At 38.8% G+C, this 23,124-nt stretch overlaps 1 protein-coding gene across 1 annotated transcript in view; it reads left to right on the forward strand.

Moving 5' to 3' along the window:
* HADHA (hydroxyacyl-CoA dehydrogenase trifunctional multienzyme complex subunit alpha) overlaps window positions 1-22,918 on the forward strand; it is a 68,033-nt gene extending 45,115 nt beyond the window's left edge. Inside the window, exons 13-20 of the mRNA XM_020983920.2 lie at window positions 1,176-1,347; window positions 6,862-6,948; window positions 18,808-18,948; window positions 19,676-19,744; window positions 20,341-20,536; window positions 21,468-21,582; window positions 22,178-22,323; window positions 22,412-22,918. Coding sequence (XP_020839579.1) covers window positions 1,176-1,347; window positions 6,862-6,948; window positions 18,808-18,948; window positions 19,676-19,744; window positions 20,341-20,536; window positions 21,468-21,582; window positions 22,178-22,323; window positions 22,412-22,557 — 1,072 coding nt within the window. The 3' untranslated portion in view covers window positions 22,558-22,918. The remainder of the gene's footprint in view (window positions 1-1,175; window positions 1,348-6,861; window positions 6,949-18,807; window positions 18,949-19,675; window positions 19,745-20,340; window positions 20,537-21,467; window positions 21,583-22,177; window positions 22,324-22,411) is intronic.
* Window positions 22,919-23,124: the final 206 nt, after the last annotated feature.

Here is a 23,124-nt window from a genome sequence, read left to right on the forward strand (position 1 = left end):
TGACCCTGAAATAGTCAGTAAATATGTATTAAGCATTCAGAGGTCTGCTAGGTATCATGGGAGAATTAAAAAATAAGTGTAAGGTATGTTTCCTTCCTGCTTACATGGAGCTTACAACTAATGGAAAAGAGACAAACTCTTGAAACTATTACAAAAGTATTTATGAGAACTGTGTTCTAAAGAAGTTTGGTGATTCAGGTATTATATGAATAGGTATGCCTTAAGAAAGAGTATTATTTTTCCACTTCTAAATTATCTCCAAATTTTAAAATAATTTTAATGTACTTGACTATGTGTTGATAGTATATTATTTTTATATGTTTATATATATCTGTGCATGTATTAATATGTGAAGTAATATGAATTTGTGTGTACATAGACATTTTTAGATATATATACATAAATACATATATACATATACATAAAATTATATTTATATATGTTACAAATTGATATATATATGTGTGTGTGTGTGTGTGTGTGTGTGTGTGTGTGTCTGTGTGTCTGTGTATTAGTTACAGTAATTATTTGAAGGCAGCACAGTAGCAGAAGTGATACAGCACTAGACTTGGAATCAGGAAGACCTGAGTTCAAATCCTGGCTCAGATACAAACTATGTGACCCTGTGCACAGTTACTTGGCCTCTGTCAGCCTCTGTTTATTCCTCTATAAAATGGGAGTCAATAGCACCTACCTCACAAGTTTGTTTTAAGTATTAGATGATATAGTGGATGTAAAGTGCTTTGCAAACCTTAAAGCACATATAACTGTTAGCTATTATTGTTATGAAAATAGGATGGCTTTTCTGTGGCACCAAAATTTTCCCATCACCTTTTATTCTGGGAGCATTCCATTACCTTAGCATACACTTCCAGGTTCCCTCAATATAATTCAAGCCCAAAACTGTTTTCAGGTTAAATTAGTTTTATGGAAATGTTTAATTAAAGAGTATATTAAGTATCAAATTCTGTTCATTCTTGTGTTTTTAATACCCATTGTAGGCCACCTTCCCCTTAATAAAATTGTACTTTTTTAGTGTACCACAGCTACAAAAAGCTTTTTCTCATATTGTTATTTTGGTACTATGCCAGTTTCCTTTCACAAAAAGTACTTAGGCTCTCTTGTAATTGATGCTGTTTCTCTGTAGTACTCTAACTGATGATATATTTTCTCAGGTTGGATGATAAAGTGAAGAAGAAAAGCCTGACATCATTTGAAAGAGATTCCATTTACAGCAGTCTCACTGGGCAACTTGATTATCAGGGATTTGAAAAGTCTGACATGGTTATTGAAGCCGTTTTTGAGGACCTTCGCATTAAGCATGCAGTTCTAAAGGAGGTTGAATCGGTAAGTTATCAGCTTTCTTTTCAGGGTACCTGGTATATAGTGTATTGTAGGAAGCAAACGTCCTAACTCTTATTTAGTAGAAAGGGATCTGGGAAAATTCCAGCGTTTTAACAGAATTATTTAGGAACAAGCATTCTAAGTATAGGTTTCAAGTAGAACAGCTTCTGTTATGTATATACAATGTGTAGTTCTAAGTCTTGAAGAAGAAATAAAAACGGTTGATCCATTATGCATATTTCATCATAAAATCCTACCCGTTGTCTCATTCATGGGAAAATTCAGCCACTTAAAGGGCAAACACAGCCACAGATTTTGAGATTCTCAAGTAATTGTAAAAATCAGCTGTGCTTCCTCAATGCTTTACAGCATAAAAAGTAGATGGGAGCAATTTAAGCAGATTTCTCAATCAACATCAATCTACTAATTCCATGGAAATGTTGGACCATTCTTGCTTCGTAATGTAATAGACAGTCACTATAAATCACTAAAGAAGATAGCAACATGGTGAAAGCAGTTCTTGGTTGAGAGTAGCTTTGTTATCATTGTTGAAGATAGATTAAGATAATCCTTTAGTCCAGGTAAGAACCTAGAAGTCTGTAGAATTGGGAGAGTGGATTCAGGAAATGGTGTGAACAAAGAAGTGACAAAGTTTGGCAATAAGCTATCTAGACATAGATAGGTATGTAGGTATATAGATATAGATATATATTGGACAGAAATTACTTTCCATTAGGGGCAGCTAGGTGGCGCAGTGCATAGAGTACCGGCGCTGGATTCGGGAGGACCTGAGTTCAAATACGACCTCAGACACATAACACTAACTAGCTGTGTGACCCTGGGCAAGTCACTTAACCCTACTGCCTAAACCAAAAATAAATAAATAAATAAAAATTTAAAAAAAAAAATTACTTTCCATTAATAATAGCAATTAATCAGAAGTTATTCTCACTATTTTGTTTTGGAAGACATGGCTTTGATGAAAAGGAGTTGTGGGTCTAAAGATGAACAACTGTTTTGGTTATGTTTAGTTTGTGTTGCTGTTAAGACATTCAGGTCTAGATAGTTTTTTTATTAGACTAAGAAATAAAGTTCAAGGAAAGTTAGGAAGGTTTTTGTATTGTCTGTAAATGACAGTTGAAACTAAGAAAGTGGATGTTACCAGAATCCTTAGAGAAGAGGACCAAGGATAGAGTATTGGGGATTCCTCTGATCTCTTCTGTACTGGCATTCTCATATATTCTCTGTTTGTCTGTCTGTCTGTCTCTCTTTGTGTATGTGTGTATATGTGTATATATATGTGTGTGTGTGTATGTATATGTATATATACACCCATATACATATACACACACCCCCATCTTTCTCTCCCTCTTCCCCTTCCCCCCATGTCTGTCTATCTCTCTCTTCCTCTTCTTCCTCCCTCCCATTCCCAACAACTTCCAAGTAACATCTAAAGAAGATAACCAGAAAGCACAGTGCTCTGGAAACGGAATCCGGGGAAAACGTGGTGTCAGAAACTTTGAGAAAGTGTGCAGGCCTGAAATGGAGAAATGCCTTTTTAATTCTGGTAGTGCTGAAGTCATTTGAGCCGATGTCTTCTGTGGACTGGAGTTTAACACAAGGCAGAATTTATGGAAGAATTGCTCATAATGAAATGTAGAATGAACTAGGACCAAGGGGCAGAGGTTGCAGAGAGGTAGATTTTGATTCCATAGAAGGAAACACTTCCTAACTGCTCTGACTGTACAAAAATGGCCTCTGTTGTTACGGGAAGCAGCTGGAATTCTTCAGGTAGATTGTGGACAACCGCTTGTTTGAGCTGTTGTAGAGGGGATTTATACATCTGATAGTGGTTGGACTAGATGATCCCTGGAGTCCGTATATGCAAGATGATGTGTTTTTGTAATTTGAATAGCTCTTCCCCTTTTCCTGCTGGAATTTAAAACACCCATCTACTAGTCTTTTTCTTACTTCCTACCACATACTCAGCAAGGTGGCAACACTGGCCACCTTGCTATTCCTCGTACAAGATATTTCATTTCCTGACACCAGGTCTTTTCACTGGCTGTTCCCATTCCTGGACTATTCTTCCACCTCATCTCTGCCTCCTACCTTCCCTGGCTTCCTTCCAGCCTCAACTAAAATTCTGTCTTCCTTTCTTGATCCTCTTAATGCTGGCTAGAGGTTTCCCCCCTGTTGTTTATCTCCAATTTATTCTGTATGTAGCTTCGTACATAGTTGTTTTCATGTCGTTTCCACCATTAGACTGTGAGCTTCTTTGCTTTTCTTTGTATCCCCATTGTTTAGCCTAGTGCCTGGACCATAATAGATTCTTTTTTTTTTTCTCTTTGTGAGGCAGTTGGGGTTAAGTGACTTGCCCAGGGTCACACAGCTAGTATCAAGTGATAAAGTGTCTGAGGCCTGATTTGAACTCAGGTCCTCCTGACTCCAGAGCCAGTGCTCTACCCACTGTCCCACCTAGCTGCCCCAATAATAGACTCTTAATAAGTGCTTGTTTACTGACTGTAATACTAAGTTGCAGTCTGGATATCTGGGGCCTGAAAAAAGGTTTAGTTGGTGGCACATGTTTCTATTTTTAAAAGAAACAATGATACGAGGCTTGGGGAGATAATAGAATCTGGTGGGGGCAGGGCAGTATAAAGAAATCTCTTCACATAAAAAAGAATGGGAATAAAGATGGGTAGAACTAAAAAACTAATAGCAAGCTTCTCACTTTCCTGTACACTAGGAATCTGAGGAAACAACAAAGCTGTGAAACTTTGTGCAAAGTGAGAGAGAGAGTGCCTACTTTGTACAGGAGAAGGACCAGAAGCTACTAAGTATTATATCCCAGCATATTTCTGGAATATAATACTATGTAGCTCCAAAAGAGCAACTTCTCATCCACATCGATACCTCTACATCTACGATTTATCTAGATGTTTTATGTTGCTGTAAAAGAACTGAGCCCTTCTTGAAATGCCCCTGCACGTCCAGAAGTACAGGTTACTGTTGAGGATAGTGATGGCACTTCTCCCTTCTGTCTGAGAAGCTGCCTTCATTTAATGACCATAACAGTTTCTTACTAGGCATCCCTCCCCCAACTCCTGTCTTCCTTCTCTGACCAGTACTGTATGCCTTTACTCCTGGTGGCAGCTGAGTATTCAGAATATAATTTGTTCCCTTCATAGTCCTATGTATTTTGTTTTTATGCATTTAAAATAAATAGGTTCATTTTATGCATTTATTCTGAGAAGGGGTTCCATAGGCTTCACCACACAGCAGTAAAGTGCCCTTGCTCTATAAAAAGAACCATAAGAGTTTTATACAGATCCAGCAGTTCAGTTCCTCTCTGCCTCTTTGGATTTTTCTTCATCTTTGTTTTTTCCTGAGACATTTCTGCCTCTCTCTCTCTTTTTTTTTTTTTCAAGGACAGGTCATTCTGCGTGGTGCAGTGAAAAGAACACTGAATTCATTGGGAAAAGACTCGAGTTTGAGTCCCACCTCTGCCGCTTACTATGTGACCTTAGGCAGGTTGCTTAATCTCTCTGGGCCTATCTATAAAATAAAGAGGTTGCACTAGATGATGTCCAAAGTCCCTTTCAGCTCTATCTGTCTGATTTTATGATCCTTGGAGACTTGGATGGACATTCTTCCAGCCCTTTCACCCCTTTTAGTGTAGAGACCAGTTGGTACTTTGTGCATATGTAATTGACCCCAGCAGAAACACAAACCTGGCATAGTCTCTGCAGATTACTGCAATAGATCCCTGTCCCTGTCCTCGCCAGAAAGCAGAAATTCTCAGGTCTGTTGCCCTTGCTGCTCGTGCTTTTGGCTAGCTATGCAGTAATGTACTTGAGTGCTGTTCTAGGCCTGCTCCTGAAAGCTCTGGAGCTCTTTAATGATAATTGCTCTCATTTTCTGATTCCTATCTTCTGCTGTTGTATACAAGGTCTTATTTAGAAATTCAGTTTCCAATCATTCTCTCTTTGTTCCTCATCTCAGTCACATGGGGCACCAGACATAATCTTTCGACTTGGCCTTGCAGAGATCTGCTTCCATCTGATTCAGCCAATTAGTCAGCTAGTTATAGATCAAACAGAATTAGATAAGTAATTTTCATCTTACTCAAATATTTGTCTCAGTGTTACTACCATGCCTAACTCTTGGCTATCCTACTCTTATGAAGTTGATTTTTCTTTTATCTTAAATATAGCAATTACATTTCTACCTGTTGAATTTCATTATCTCATTTTCAGCCTATTATTTTAGCCTCTAAAGCATTTTGGATCTTTGGATTTTTTCTTGAAGCTTGATCTGGTCACCTAGAGTACTATCCGTCCCTCCTAGAAATTTATTATTTTCAAAACTGATAAAATGGCTTATTACATTTTCATCCAAGTCATTGATAAAAGTGTTGAACATGAGAGGGTTGGGCAGTTGCAAAACACTGAAATTCTTCTAGAGAAGACTGTCTGGCTCGACAGAACTGTTGACATTGTTGATTCTGCTGTTTATGTGATTGGGTGATTCCTGTATACCCTTCTGCTTTGTGATATAAAGTCCCCTAGCTGAAGTTTACTGATTGCCACTATTCTCCAGTTTGGGGAGAATGGTTTCCCCCTCACCATCACACTCTTAATTATTGGCCTTTAGAGTGTGTACTATTCTTCTATCCAGTATTTAAGAGAACATACTCTTTCTTTCTTTAATTGTATGTACTTTCCCTTTCCCCCTAGACTGACTACAAATTTTCCCCTTGTCTGAGTCCAGGAGACCACCATATGCAGTTAGATTTGATTTTTAGAAGTAGTTACCAAGAAAATAAACTTAAACTGTTGAATCAGTAATTGTTGGTTGTACATCTAGCTGTGATTCCATCTTACAGTGTGGTCATCTGTCCCATATTGAGCCATCTGACCCCAGGGATATTCTGGGAATTTTTGTCAGATGCTGTGTTCAAAAAACAAGATATAACTTTCATTATAATCAACAGACAAATTGATTGAGCATAGTATCTGTCTAAGGCACTGTTGTCCTGATCTGCCATTCTGGTTGTTATCAAAAAAGGATGAGATTAGTTTGGTGTCATTGATTTTCAGTGAATCCGGGTTGATTCCAGTGATCACTACTGATTTTTTTTTCTGAATGCCCACAAACCATGTTTAATATTTAAAAGGATATTATAGAGCTAGTGAAATGATAATTATTATAATTTACAATATAAATGATAACTCATATCAGGACAATATGGAATGAACAACTGGATTGAACTTTATTGATTAGCTTTGCTTTGGACTCTTTTTTTTTTTTTTTAGGCAGTTGGGGTTAAGTGACTTGCCCAGGGTCACATAGCTAGTAAGTGTCAAGTGTTTGGTCTGAGACTGGATTTGAACTCAGGTCCTCCTGACTTCAGAGCCGGTGCTCTATCCACTGCACCACCTACCTGTCCCTGCTTTGGACTCTTTAGGGGCACATTGATGTGTATTCTTAATGCCTTTTGTTTTGTTTTGTCAGGTGGTTCCAGCTCATTGTATCTTTGCTAGTAACACATCAGCTCTCCCAATCAGTGAAATTGCTTCTGTTAGCAAAAGACCTGAAAAGGTAAGTTTTGCCCTTCTTAAGCTTCTAGTTAGATTTTGTAGAGTTTAATAATAAAAATTGTGAAAACATCTTACTACTTAGAACTTTCTGTAGAAGACAGAAAATGGGTGGTCTTTGAGTTACGAGTTTCCAAAAGGGTAGGAATTATTGGTTGGTAACAGTGAGGTGTGATGTAAATCTTTCCAAAAGGGCTGAAGCTCAGACCTCAAAAGGCACAGTATGTACTTTCTTTGTACATTGTTGGGTTTTGTATAGTCATTATTTGCATGTATATCTTATTTCCCCTACTAGTATTGTTATTATGCTCTGAGGGTAGTCGTCTTACTCCTTTTTGTATTTCTTGTGGAGCGTAGCACAGTGTTCTCCACATACTGGGCACTTAATAAATATATGACTCGAGCTTAAGATAAAATTTTACATATGTAACATTGTTTAGTTTGTTAAAACACTTTACCTAACAAAATTATAGTTGATGTATAATGCTTTATGAGTTACAAAGCAATTTATATGCATTCTTCTTTGGTCTTCAGGGCCCTCCTGAGACATGGATTTAATTATGTCTTTGTAGATGGCTCCTATAACTAAATACTCAACTTTTATAGTCCTGAACACCCAGTTCCATATGACAGACTGCTAGACATGCCACCAAAAATGTTACATCAGTATTTCATACTCAGCATGTCCAAAAGAAAATTTGTTTTTGTGTCCATCTAAACCTTTCCTCCTCCAGACGTATTTGTGTTGAGGCACCACTATCCTAAAGGTCACTCAGGTGTGTAATCTCCAAGTGATCCTTGATTCTTCCCTCCCCCTTTCCTTCACCATTTGCCTTGTTTTGTCATTTCTGCCTCCACAGGAGTTCTCGAATCTCTCTCTTTCTCTCCCCTCACACAACCACTACCTTAGTTCATGCTTTTGTTAGCCTTCTCATTGGTCGCCCTACTTCTAGTCTCTCATCTTTCCAATGCATCTTCTGCAGAGGTGCCAAAGTAGTCTTCCTAAAGTTTAATCTATCCATGTTACTTTTCTATTCAAGAAACTTCAGTGACTCCCCCTTGCCTCTAGGGTAAGAACTAGAGACTCAGCCTGGCATTCAAAGCCCTCTATAATTTGTTTCCAAACTTTCTAGACTTATTTCACATTTCACATTCTCCATCCTATACTCTGTGCTTCAGCCAGACTAGTCTGTTAGCTATTCTCAAAACTCAGCATCCAATCTGTGGTCTCTCTGTGCTTATATAAGCTGTCTTTTTCATGCTTGGAAGTCATTCTCTCCTCATTTCATTTAAAATCTTGAAGGCTCGGCTCAAATGCCGACTCTCATAAAAAATCTTTCCTGATCCTATCACTTGCCTCAGTTGTTTGTTTTCTTTGTTTTTATATTACCTTATTTTTATTTATATGCATACATGTCATATGCCTCCAATAGATTATAAGGTCCTTGATAACAGGTCCTTTGTACACCTTTGTATCCCTAGCCCAGTGCCTTTAAATCCACAGTGAATACTGAATAAATATTTGTTCCTTTGAAGTGTAATTGTTATCCCAGTTTTATGGGTGAAGAAACTAAGATTCAGAGAGGCTCAGTGACTTTAGTTTGGGGTTAAGCAGTAAGTGGCAGAACCAGTACATAATCCCAAATTTTCTGACTTCAGAAAATTCTGTCCCCTGTGTTCTTTCCCCTGCCTTCCAGTTACTTCTGGTTATAGAAATGAAAGGCCATTTATATCCTAACACGTGGAGAATCATTTCGTTTACAAAACTTCACTTAGTAGGGAAACACCAGTGATATGCTAAGAGTTTCCTGACTTACATGCCTGTTATTGAATTGGACAGGCCTCCAAACAAGGAGATGGGCTGAGTACTGTCCTCAGTAAAGCAACAATAATCCAGGACTGGTTTGGTGGAGGAAGAAAAATTACTTTATCGGGATGGCTAGAAAGGTCGATGTGAAGAGAGGGAGAGAATGGGATGGGTAGTGAAGCTTTCTTTGTACATTTAGAGTAGCATGCAAGAAAATAGTGTTAACCAAAGTGAGTGGCAACAACTAAGACATGACTATGCAGAAGAAACAAGGAGGTTGGGGAAGAAAAGCAAAGTTTCAGAAAATCCAATGAAGAAAAGAATTGAGGAAAATTGGTAAAAGATTGGGAAAATAGTTGGCTATTTTGAGACTGTAGCTATATAGACATAGAACTTCAGCCTTTGACAGAAATAAGGTCAGTTCACATTTGGAGAATTCCCAATCTTCATTTTTCTACTTTGGGGTATTTTGAGCTTTTGCAGTGTAAACTAATCAAGATAGAGCTACTTATTTAATAATCTCATCTGTCTATCTATCTATCTAAGGCTAGGTAGTGGGGCTAAGTGACTTGCCCAGGGTCACACAGCTAATAAGTGTTATGTATCTGAGGCAAGATTTGAACTCGGGTCCTCCTGAATCCAGGGCTGGTGCTGTATACCACCTAGCTGCCCCTATAATCTCACCTATTTAGAAGTCACTAACAACCAAGAAATAGGCCCCACCAAAAAGTAAGTTTTTAAGCAGCCATGTAAAAAAAAATCTATACTTTGCTCTTGAGAGGCTCTTACTTTGAGTCTATTTGATCGTTTTTTGGACAGGCTAGCAAATTTAAGTATCTGTTTTCCTAGCTTAAAGTTGATGAGAAGCACTGATTAGGAAGGGTTTTGGAATTGTTACAGGCAGCTAGGTGGCACAGTGAATAGAGCACCAGGAAGACCTGTGTTTAAATCCAACCTTAGACATTTAATACCTGTGTGACCTTGGGCAAGTCACTTAACCCTGTTTGCCTCAGTTTCATCATCTGTAAAATTAGCTGGACAGGAAATGGCAAACCACTCCAGTAGTTTTGCCAAGAAAACTCCAAATAGGGTCATAGAGAGTAGGACATAACTGAAATGACTAAACAACAAAAGGGCACTGCTACAGGTTAAACATACCGACAGCTTGGAGAAGTGAGAGCTGACTGTAAAATAAGAAACAAATTAAATGCAAGGTCTGCAGCCATTTTAAGGTAATGACAGATAGCTCTAACCTCTGAATGCCTCATTACTTTTATGTCACAGAACAAATAATCGATGTTAATCTTAATGATTCTTGAGTCATCAAGAAATAATTGAATTAACGTCCATTGCCCCTTGCTTATGAGGACAAAGGAAGATATGATGAATTTTACATAATCTCAAACAAAAATGATTAAAATGAAAACACTTTGGCACTTAAAGGAGGTAGCTTTAGTTAACTAGAAATACTACTTTTGTGGAACATCCTGTGATGCTGGACAAATACACTATTGTTGTGTGGTCTTTGTATTACAGCTTGAGTGGGGGGGGGGGAACCTATCAGAACTTGAGTTAGATTCTAAACTAAGTGATAGGCCATCTGAAAAGCCAGAGAGTAGAGCAGTGTAAATATGAATGCTGCTCTTGGATATCTGTGTCCCTTATTCGTCTGAAGGATTTCACTTAAGTGTAAGATAAGCTCCTTGAGGCCAGGTGCTATTTTTCTTCGTATCCTTAGCACTTTGAACAGTTCCTGGGACATAGTACTTAATAAATACTTTTTTAATTAATTATATGGGAGGATCTTTTTGTGTAGATAATCATGCTCATTTGCCTCCTGTTTCTTTGAAGAGTATTCCCATAGGTGGCCTAAGTATACTGCTTCTGTGGCATTCCACAGTCTACTAATCTGGTTACTGTTAAGAAAAGGAAATTAGCTTAGCGTGACCAATAGGTAAAGCTGTGGCAGCTTAATGCTCACTGCTTTCCTTTCAAATGCTCACAAACCATTTCTCAAATAATGTATTTGAGAATTTTGACAAGAATCAGTCAAGCTTACCAGACTACAGTCTGCAGACCACTTTCTTTACTTTCTTGAAAAATGGGGATTTTCAAAAATTAACATTTTAGTTTAATAAACAAAAATTGATTTTGTCTCCCTTCTGCTTCACCCCAACTATTGGAAAAGGTGGGTGTAGGGGATGGAGGAAGAGACAGAAAAGAAAAACAAAGCCCTGATAACAAATACAAATAGCCAGGCAAAACAAATTGGGGTATTTGTTCTTCTCTGATGCTTCAGCACCTCTCCCATTTCCCCATATTTTTCAGAGATCACCGATAGCAATGTAGTAATCTCATCTTCCTATTCTTTCATTATCCTTGGATATAGTTAATCAGGACCTGGTAATATAAACTCACTGAGGATAGCTAGCTATGCCTTTTCTTTGTTCCTAGAAGCAGTTCTTCAGTTCAACAAAATTAAATGCATACTATGTGCAAAGTACTTTGGCTACTACAGATCCTAGCTATATAGAGAAGGAACCTCAGAGACCCATTTAACCCAACCATCTCATTTTTCAGGTGAGAAAACTTATGCCAAAGGAGGTTCAGTTGCCCAAGGTCACATAGATAGTGTTAGATGGGATTTAAATCCAGGTTCCCTTAATTTAAGAGTCAGTGCTTTCTACTGTACCATGATATCTCTATCCTCCATGTTTCTTCTTGCTGCTGATCTCCAGATAGCTCCTGTAGTTCTCTTTCACTCCTAGAGACTAAATTTATGTAGCAGACAGGAAAAATAAGGCACAAGTACATAATATAAAAGACACAGTACACACATATAGAAACAGAATCCAGTCTACAAGTGAAAAATCCAGTTATCTAGTTAGTTTCTTTGTTGTTCTTCTTCAAATCTACCCTGTCATTTTCCCTCACCTTGCAAGTAGCCTCTCTGTTCTAGTTATACAGCTTAATTTATCTAGTAAATAGAAACACACACAGTGGAAATGATGATAGCTATGCCCCCTAGAACCTCTCCCCCTTTGTTTCAAATTGCTGCCAATCTACAGATAGCTCCCTCTGGCTTCCAGGTTCTATGATGTGACTCCGCTGCTCAGATCCCTACAGTGACTCTCTCCATCTTGCCTCCCAACTACAATTCATACTTCTTTATTTGACATTCACAGTTGTTTTACCCAGCTTTCCTAACCTCATCTCATCCTGTGTAATCATAACAATCTTATAATGAGTAATCTCTACCTATTCCATATTGTAACCTAACTTACCTCTCTTGCCATATACTTCCTGAATTTGTTTATACTGTTAGTCTATCTAATCTCTTTCTTTTTCTGTTTCTTCCATTTTAATCTCTGCCAGTCCTTGAAGCCCTGACTCAAATAGTGCTCCCTTCAGGAAGCCTTACCAGGTATCTTTATGCTGACCTCTCCCCTCTTCCAGTTTGATGACTTTTCCGTTCTAAATCCTTACATAGCACTTGATCCTTTTCTTAAGTGTTTATCATTTACTTTGTGTACTCACTTGCATCTTAATTTCCCAGCAAGGCTTTAAGCTCCTTGAGGGCAGAGCCTGAATCCTTTCTATCTTTTTTATCTTCCTCAGTGCCAGGCATCAAGTGTTATATGTCATAGGTACTCAGTGAATGTTTGTTGAACTGAGTTGGAATGAGAGCTTGTTTTTCAAATACTTTGAAGAAAAGTAAAAGCTAAGTTTTGGGGTTGAGGATACCTCACACAGTACTTATGAAGTAGTTTGTGTATTCAGTTCAACAAACGTTTATTTGCTGAGTGCTTATTAAGTACAAAGCACTCTGCTAGGTACTTAGGGGGATGTAGAAGAACAAATGCAGTTCCCTGCCTTCCAGGAATCTATAGATTAAGATATGAATACAAATATAATGAAATGACACAATATAGAACGTATCAATGCTTGGGGAGTTCAAAGGAAGGGAGAGATTACATCTGGCTATAAGAAAAAAAAGAAGGCGACATGGTTGGATCTTGAAATATGAGTAGGCAGGGATTTCAGTTTTCAGTATTTTAGTTGGCAAGGATGTGGACAGGAGGGAATTACAGGCATAAAGAATAGGGAAAGTGAGGCAGCTAGATGGTGCAGTGGATAGAGCTCCAGCCTTGGAGTCAGGAGGACCTGAGTTCAAAGTCACTTAATCCCGATTGCCTCACCAAAAAGCAAAAAAAAAAAATCAGGGAAAGCAAAGATACAGTGCTGAGAACATATGGTATGTTCAGGTAGCAGCAAGTAATACTGGTGTGGCCCTAGGCACATAAGGCATATTAAGGAGAATAGTTTGATATAAGGCTAGAAAGATAGGTGGAACTAGACCACGGAAGGCCAAGAATGCCAAGGTGATTTTGGAATTTTATTTGGTTGGCCTTTGTCCAGGATTTTGAGGGACATTTTCAGAAACTAGAGAAGTGATCTGTCTCTTCCCTTTGTTTCCCCAACATTTATTAGTTTTCAATATAGATGGTTATATAGTAAGCCTCTGGACCCACAAGGGAAGTAAAAGAATAGCCTAACTTCAGTTTTCCAGTGAGATTTATTGAATGTTATTGTCTGGGCCTGTTCTATGTCTTTTTTTTTCCTTAATTAATTTTTAGTTTTCAACATTTGCTTTTATAAGATTTTGACTTCTAAATTTCTTCCCCTCCTCTTAGCTCCTCCTTACACCAATAGCCCCTGTGCCCATGCAAGTTCCAGTGTGTAGATAGATGGCTCTTATTTCTCTGGCATTTGCTTAAGGTTTTTTAAAAAATTATTATTATTCAGATTATAGTTGTCAGAAGACAGGTTTAACAAGCAAAAGTTACAAATACCTTCACTAAGTGTAAGCGGGAAACTGAGCCAATAAAGGAACCTTAAACAAAGGTCCTGGGAACTGTTGGGTAAGAGGAACACAATATTCCTCTTCCAATTTGGAGCATTTCAGATAAGGGAACAATGGGGAAATCGGGGTTTGTTTCCCTGCAATAAACAAAGTCCTCTCTGAAAAGGGTTTATCCTTATCTTAGAATATATATATAACCGTCTAGTACTGCATAAATGGAAAGGAGCTTCCTGGAAGAAAGGACAAAGATTTCATATGCTCAAGAGGGTTTTATTAATATTAGCTTTTATTTTCATAAAGGAAAGATATCTCTTGCTGATATAAATACTAAATTATAGGCATGTGTTTGATTCGTCTCATCAAATGAGTTAAGGAAGGCACAATCTACCTGACCCAAGGCCTCCCAGAACAACAGTACAGAGTCACTGAAGGATTTTGAATGAGGAATTGATTTGGTCAGACTTATGTTTTAGAATGATAAATCTAACAACAGTATATAGTGTGTCTTGGATATTAGAAGTGGGAGAACAGTTAGTAGGCTATGAGAATAACAAAGATAAGAGGTAATGAAGGCTAGAACTAGAGTTACTACGAGAATGGAGAGGAAGGCAAAGAGTGTAAGAGATTAAAAAAAGTAGAATCAGTTGCACTTATTTGATATAGGGGTTAAGGAGTAAAAATGACTGAAATTTTGAGTATAGCTGATTGTGTTAAAGGTGATGCCTTTAACAGAAATCATGTTTCAGTTTTGGATGAATGAGGTTGAAATATACAGAGTAACCTGGATATTTGAGTTCTAGAGCTAAAAAGAGAAGTTCAGGTTAGAAGAATAGATATGGTAGTCCTCATAGAGGGACTGGGTAAAGTCATAGAGTAGGGTAAGATCACTAGAGTTTAGAGAAAATGTAGTCAAGAATAGAGACTTGGGGAAATGCCTGTCTTAAAAGAGGGCAAGGGGGGAAGACCCAGTAAAAGAGACATAGAAGTAATCAGAGAGAAAGGAAAACCAGGTAAGGATAGCTTCACAGAAGTCAGGATATACCTTATGGCTAAAAAAGATAAGGGCCCACAATAGAGAAGAAATCAAAGATTTTTTTGAATCAAAGATCTTTTAAAGTTCTATAACAAAGCATAATTTCAGTTTAATAGAACAGTTAAAGGCACTGTGCTAGGTGCTGGTGATACAAAGATTTTTTTAAATGACAGTTCCTTGCTCTCTGGAAGTTATGCTCTACTGAGTAAGAGGTATATATAAGAGGTGATCTATCAGGGGCAAAGGTGAGATCTAGACTTGAAGAAAATTTGAGGAAGTAGAAATGACCTGCAGCTGGGAAGATTAGGGAATATTTCATGGGTAAGGGGCATGGACCTGAGCTGCGCCTTGAAAGAAAATAAGAATTTTAAGAACCAGAGGTGAAAAGAGTACATCCTAGGCATAGGAAACTTCCTGTGTAAAGCAGGAAAAGCCTGGTTGACTTTGGAGAATAACTATCAGTCCAGTTTATCCTAAATATTGAGTGAAGGGAATGATTTTAAATAGGGCTGGACAAGTAGGTTGAAGTCAAATTATAGGAACTCTTCAGTTTTAGGTTAAGCAGTTTGTATATTATTTTAGAGACAGGAGGGAGTCACTGAAGGTTTTTTGAGGAGGGTGATGTATATGTGACATGGGCAGACCTGTGGCTTAGGAAGTTGGTAGCTCTGTGAAAGATGGGTTGGACAGAGGAGAACCTGAATTTAGAGAGAACAGTTAGGAAACAATTACAATAATCGAGGCCTAAACTAGGATAGTGACAGTGTGAATGAAGAAAAGAGAACAGATATGAAAAATTTCATGGAGGTAGAATTCATCTAACGATTTGGTAGTTAATGGGTCAGTGGGGGCAAAGGGTAAAAGAATAATAGCATATGTATGTGACATTTTAATATTTTCGAAGTGCTTCACATACATACCTAATGTAAGCCTCACAGTAACCCTGTGAGGAAGGTACTATAGATATTATATCCGCATTTTGCAGATGAAGAAACTGAGGCTTAGAAAAGTTGAATGATTTGCCTAAGATCACACAGCTGGCAAGTGGCGAAAGTCAAATTAGAAATCAGGTCTTCTTGTACTACAAGGTCAGAAGGCCCTATTTATTTTGAAGAGAATTCAGTTCATTTTGGACATGTTGAGTTTGAGCTGGTATTGGAACATACCATAAACAGGCAAGTTTGCTGTATGAGAATGGCCTTCCAGGTCAGATTGTTCAGATTTAAGAGTTATTTACATAGAAGTGATCATTGAACCCATGGGAGGGGTTGAGATCAACAAGGGAAGTTGAGAGAAAGACAGACCAGCTAAGGAGCAGTCAGGGTAAAATGAGAATCAGTGGATAGAGTGATGAAAGCTGAGGAAGAAGAGTCTACCTAGAAGGAAGGGTTGGTCAGTAGTGCTGAAAAGGTCAAAGAGGATCTTAAATAATCGCTTTAGAACTGGATGAGACGTGGAGGTCTTAAGGGTAAAGGAGGATCATAGATTTAGAAAGGGAAGGAACCCTAGAGCCATCTAGTCCAACTCCCTCTTTTTACAGATGAGGAAATTGAGTCCTAAAGACATTAAGTGGCTTGTCCAGTCACACAGCTACTAAGTAGAGAGAAGAAACCAGGTTCTCTCACTCTTGGTCTAGTGTTCCTTCGACTGTACCATGAGGAATGATGAAAGCAATTAAGAGGTTACCCTTGCAAAAGCAGTTTCAGTAGACTGGTGGTATTAGAATCTGGACTGCAAGGAATTGAGATGAAAGAGGTAACATAGAGTGGAAAAGACCATTGGATTTGGACTTAGGGTACTTGGGTTCAAATCTTACCTCTCTCATTTACTATCTGTTGTAACTTTGAACAGATTAAACTCTTTGGGCCCCAGTTTCTTCAGAATAGGGTCTAGAACTACTTAGTGCTCTAAAATCCTTTCTAACTAGCAAGACACAGAAGGGAAGACAGCAAGTGTAAATGCCTCTGTGTAGAAGTATGATAACAAAAGGACCCACATGTACAAAAATATTTATAGCAGCTCTTTTTGTGGTGGCAAAGAATTGGAAATTGAGGGAATGCCCATCAGTTGGGGAATGGCTGAACAAGTTGTGGTATATGAATGTAATGGAATACTACTGTGCTGTAAGAAATGATGAACAGGCTGACTTCAGAAAAACCTGGAAAGACTTGTATGGTCTAATGCTGAGTGAAGTGAGCAGAATCAGGAGAACATTGTACACAGTAACAGCCACATTATGGGATGACTGACTTTGATAGACTTGGCTCTTCACAGCAACTTAAGAATCTAAGATAACTACAAAAGATTCATGGTGGAAATTGCTGTCCACACCCAGAGAAAGAAATATGGGGTCTGAATGCAGATGGAAGCTTACTATTTGCTCTCCTTTTCCTTTGTTTTGTTTTATTGCTTCATTCTCATGGTTCCTCTCATTAGTTCTGATTGTTCTTTACATCATGACTAATGGGAAAATATGCTTAACATGAATGTATATATAGAGCCTATGTCAGATTGTACACTGTCTCAGGAAAGGGGGGAAGAAATGGGTGGGGGAGAAAATTTAAAACTTAAAATGTTATAAAAGTGAATGTTGAAAGCTAAAAATAAATAAATTTTAAAAAAATAACAAAAGGGATGAGTGGATGATGGGAAAAAGGGATAAAAGCCTAAAGGGATTTTTTTACAAATAGGAATTACAGTCAGGTCCTCCTGACTTCAGGGCCGGTGCTCTATCCATTGTGCCACCTAACTGCCCCTTTGAGGATTTTTTCTTAAGGTTTTTTGTTTGTTTGTTTTGGGTTTTGGTGGGTGGGGTGAGAGGCTATGGAGTGCCTAGTCAAGGGGCAGTAGTGGAGGGAGAAAGCACAGTACTGTACAATAAAGTTAACATAGATGTTTTTTGGAATGCAGATGCCTTTCAGAATTTTTACATAAAGTCAAATTTGTGTAATGTGAATTTACATAAAGTGAGAACAGTCTATATACCAGTATGTTTTGAGTAGCCAGGAAAGGGGCCCTTTTAGGAGAGATTAAAGAGGAGATATTCCATCTCCTGGCTCTTGACATTCATAGATGTTGTCCCCAATCCTGGCAGATGGCCTACCAGGAAAAACTTAATAGAGTAAGGGGGCCCCAGATTCTAATGAGAATGTGGGTTTAAAGAAGCCTCTGTTTTAGTATCTTCCTTGTTTGGCCTTCTTGGTTGATTTCATTGGGGCTGGGAGGGCCAAAGACTACAGTGGCCAAGAGGGTCCTGAGATGAAGATGCCCTCTGTGGGTGGTGTCTTCCAGGTAGAATCCCATCAGTCTGCTATAGTAGGTGAGGGTTGGCCCTAAGGTGACGGAGGCCTCTGTAGTTTCCATTTCTATTTCCCTGTCCTTCAGTTGACTCCAGTGGGAGAAGGAAGCAGCAATGCCTGTGGTAGCTTGAAGTTTAAAATTTAAATAAGCCTCTGTGGGGCATTTTGTGCCTTATTCATCATGTCGGATGTTTCTTCCTGTGATACAGATCACAATCCATCCGTCCCTACCAATCTCATGTAACTCTTGTCTTTGTCCTCCCATTAAGTTTGTCAGGAGATCATCCAACATGTGAAGGGCCTTCCTTACTTTTTCCATACATCTCTAGGATGCCTAAAGAGCACTAGTAGTGATCACTGGAATCAACCTGGATTCACTGAGAATGAGTGACCCCTCCTCCATTGCCTCACTTATCAACACTTAAACTGTTCTTTAAGCTTTGAGGCAAAGTTCTTGGTATAAAATGTAATTTTAGTTGTAAAATGAAAGGGACTGCTGTCCTGAATGAAACCTCCTTAACATAATGTAAGCTTTAGTGATAGATGTGTTAACAAAGCCCTAATTAATAATTTTCTAACTATTCTGGCTCTGATAGTAATTCTAGTGCTGGCCTTTGGAGGTGACTTCTGTATTAACTATTAATGGGAACAAAATGCCCCTTACTGAAGCAAGACCTGGGTGAGGAAGGACTATACCTTATTTCAACCGTATTTCTGCAAACATACTAAAATTTTCACTAAGGAGCACACATATCCATATGCAAGCTATTTGCCACGTTAATCATCTTCAGCTGTCTTGGGTGTTGCTTTTAATTTCCCTAAGTACCAATGCATTTATTGCTTTTTATGCCCCACTTTAGGTCATTGGAATGCACTACTTTTCTCCCGTGGACAAGATGCAGCTACTAGAGATCATCACAACAGAAAAAACTTCCAAGGACACAGTTGCCTCTGCAGTTTCAGTTGGTCTCAAGCAGGGGAAAGTGATCATTGTGGTTAAGGTAACAGGATTTCATATAACTGCATGTTCTGGAAAGGTATCATGTGACCCTTTCCTTCAACTCACAATAGATAATAAAAATAATGATAATTATTATTATCATCATTAATAATCATGTCTTACATGCATACATCACTTTATAGTTTGCCAACCACTTTCACATCCTTCTTCTCATATGGTCGTCATAACAACCCTTTGGGGTAGGCAGAGCGCTATTATCCCTATTGACAGATAAAGAAACTGGAGTTCAGAGGTTGAGAATTTCCCAAAGTCATACAACTAGTAAGTGATAGAATGTGATTAGATTCTAGGGCTTCTGACTTTTAGTCCTATGTTCTTTCCATTATGATATCCTGCCCTTCTTTGCAAATATGAATAACCAGAAGAGTAAGCCTTCTTTGGTATCATTTCTTCCCCCTTGGCTGTCATCATCACCTAGTCTTCTGTTCCCCTTCTAGGTATTTGTCAGATAGGTAATTAATAGTACCATGCCTGAGGAGCAAAACTAAAGTCAAGTTCTTCCCCAGAACAGGGCTTACTACTGCCCTGCTTTTCTTGGAGAATGTCTCTGTTTTTACAGTTTAGTTTTAAAGCCAATTTGACATTAAGAGCAAAGGACATCTTAAATTTTAAAATGATTCCTGAGTTAGGGGCAGTTAGTTATTTAATACTTCAGTAATATCAGCTGCCAGGGTACTATTGAATTTTTCTGTTCTTTCATTTGGCAGGATGGACCAGGCTTCTATACTACCAGGTGTCTTGCACCCATGATGTCTGAAGTCATCCGAATTCTACAGGTTGGTGTTACCTATTAAAACATTTCTAGGATAAACTTTTTATTCCCTTAACTAGTCCTGCAGAACTTCAAACCTAATCCTAATCCTTATTGTATTGATACAGACATAGTGGAACATAAGCTCCCTTTCCATGGCTCTTTTTGTACCATTGCATTTGCCTTGGGTAATGGGAGGTCCACATCCTAAACTAGGAGAAATTGGGCTTCAGAGATTACTCTGTGTCCACTGCAGAGAAATAGGCCTTTGGGTGTAGGGCACTTTTTGTCTGAGGTGATTCCTCACCTGACTAGTCCAGAGGCTTCTTCCCTGGTGGTTGTACGTGGTATGAATTGGTAGGTAGAGAGATGAGCCTACTAACATATTCTAGGCACTTAACTGGTCATTGAGTTTTGTGGCATTGTTTCTGTGCCCTCTTTTCTCCTCCAGTGGATTTCAGCCAGTGCTAAGACTCCAAAAAGAGGGCAGGAAGGACAACTTTTTTCCCTTTCCAAAGGCTGCGTGCCCATCAGGCCTGTGGCCTCAGTTGTGCTTTGTGCCCTCTGTTCTCTCCATGATGCACATTGATTGTCATGATAGCTCCTTTCTTTCTTTTACAGGAAGGTACTGAGCCCAAGACGCTGGACACCTTGACTACAAGCTTTGGCTTTCCTGTGGGTGCTGCCACACTTGTAGATGAAGTTGGTGTTGATGTAGCTCAGCATGTATCAGAAGAACTGGGCAAAGCCTTTGGGGAACGCTTTGGTGGTGGAAACCAAGAACTGCTGAAACAAATGGTTAACAGAGGTTTCTTGGGTGAGTTGCTCAGCTAACCGTAAGTTTCCCAAGCAGTCTTAAGATAAAGGAATTACAGGGGACCTAAATGGAATAGATGGGTTGTTAAAGATGGAATCAAAGATTGGGTAAAATTCGAAAAATGGTTCCATGAGAAGCTGTATTTGGTGGTAACTCAAAATCATCTTTTGTCTACCTAGCCAAGGGGCAGGCTGCTGTACTAAACCATAATGCCTTGAAGTAGTTGGATAAATGTTTGATTTGCCATCATCTGATGCATTTACATGCACATTTACATTGTGAATGCTTCTGTAATCCAGCATGAAAAAGAGGTCTCTTTAAGCTTTGTTTAAATTCTCTAGGCATACATGTAAGGACTTAAAGACTAGGACATGACTGAGGCACACTGGATCTGAGGGCCACTGGACAAGTGACTTGTACTGGTGAAGTTAACAAAACAGCTGCAGAACCAGGAAGAGGACCTTGCTATCTGAGGGGCCAACTCTTTGCTTTGAGATATTAAAGTATTAGAAAATCCTAAAGGCTTCACTAATCATCTAGTTATTTTGTTCTAAGTATCTACAAACATCTTAAAATCTTTCTTCTTTCACTAGCTGCTATTCCCTAAGAAGAGATTTCAGCTTTCCTTGGTTAGAAATAACAAATTCAAAAATGGAAAATTAGAATCTCTAACATAGGTACCCTCTAGAATGAAATTCAAATTTTATATTTCTTATGTACTTAACATGCTCGATTTTGTATTATCTGTATGTCTCCTCTCCCCTTCTAGATTATTTTTATATATTCCTCGGCACCTAGAACACTGCTTGGCAAATAGGCACATAAGAAATGGTGAACCTTCATCATCTAGTCTTCTCAGGAGGCTAGTAGGACAAGGATTCATGTAATAGCCTGATAATTTAGTGATTCTCTTTCTTTCTGTCTCCTCCAGGTCGCAAGTCTGGAAAGGGTTTTTACATCTACCAGCCAGGAGTGAAAAGCAAGAATTTGAATTCTGGCATGAATGAAATTCTGACAAGTCTGAAGATGTCTCCTCGGTCTGAAGTGTAAGTTAGTTGTGGTGCCAGGGTGAAAATGTATTTCTCTAGCAGGGAAAAGAATCACTTTTTTCTGTGATCTCCCAGTGCTTAACAGTACACTTTTCAAACACTGTCCTATGCGTTCTTATTTGGTCTCCGTGTCAGTCAGGAGGGTTTGATATCAATACATTCAACTATTGCAGAGCCAAGTTAAGATTTGTGCTCTAGCACACTACTCCAGTACAGGTAGAAGGATTGATTCCACTATCCCATTCCTAGGAATGATAAACCAACCTTTGCATTGATACTGTGAATAACTGGCCGTTGGTCAACAAAGAATTCTTTATAGTGTTTTAGGCATTTACGGACCCCTCTGCTGTGACCTGCTTTCCTATTCCCAGTAGAGGGCCTTATACAGAGCAAGTAGGATTCCTGAACAAGTCCTCTCAAGTTAGAAACCTGGAGTTATGTTCAGGCCCTGAAGAAACTAGTTGAGCACCAACCCTTTGATGAATGTTTGAATTTAATTTAAATTCAGTTATCATTCATTACTTGCATGTAGCCATCTTTTCATCCCTTTGGATGGGATATTCTTCAACCTAATTGTCTTTCTTGTTGGCAGCTCCACCCCAGAAGAGATCCAGTACCGATTAGTAACAAGATTTGTGAATGAGGCAGTCATGTGCCTACAAGAAGGGATCCTGGCTTCCCCTGAAGAGGGAGACATTGGGGCAGTCTTTGGTCTTGGCTTCCCACCTTGTCTTGGAGGTTTGTCCATCTTGAAGATTGATGTTGCTGTAATCTAAATGTTTATCTTGCTCTTTGCCTCAATATCTGATATCTGTTTTCTATTTAGGTCCCTTCCGTTTCTCAGATCTGTATGGTGCCCAGAAGTTGGTGGACCGGATGAAGAAATATGAGGAAATCTATGGAAAGCAGTTCACCCCTTGCCAACTATTAATTGACCATGCAAACAACCCTAGCAAAAAGTTTTATCATTGAACAGGCACGGTCTTACCTTGTGCAGGACATACACTTAACCCCCAGCTGGAGGTAGTGCTATCTCCAAATGCAGAGTGTCTAGATTTATCTGGGTAACCCGGTGGGAAAACACATTCAGCCTTTGCTGTCTAGCTCCTGGTTAAAGTGCCTTACAGTGTAACCAACACTTGGTGGCTCCCAGTTCCACCAGCTGTGAATTGGGTATATTGCACTTCACTTTGAAAGATGGAACTCACTGTGCTCTAGATTCTAAACCCAAGTTGGTCCACACAGCTGGAGCCACCTTTCCTGCCAGTAGCAGGACTGATTGACTTCTGCCAGAATGACTTACATCTAACAATAAAACCAAACTTCATAAGCCCCCCCACTTTTCTTTTCTCTTTGTTGAACCTCCCCTTTTGAACAGCTGCTTTCTGGAACCAGCAGACACAGAATATTTCACTTTAAAGAAGGGTAAGATCCAGAAAATCCCTCAAATCTTCCATCAGTACCTTGAGGAAAAGTCCACGCAGATAGAAAGTGGAACTTCATGGCCATTCCTTTTAATGAGTCCAAGGGTATGTAAAT

This window comes from Phascolarctos cinereus, unplaced genomic scaffold, assembly GCF_003287225.1.
Source record: "Phascolarctos cinereus isolate Bilbo 61053 unplaced genomic scaffold, phaCin_HiC Scaffold_2;HRSCAF=192, whole genome shotgun sequence".
Classification (NCBI taxonomy): Eukaryota; Metazoa; Chordata; class Mammalia; order Diprotodontia; family Phascolarctidae; genus Phascolarctos; species Phascolarctos cinereus.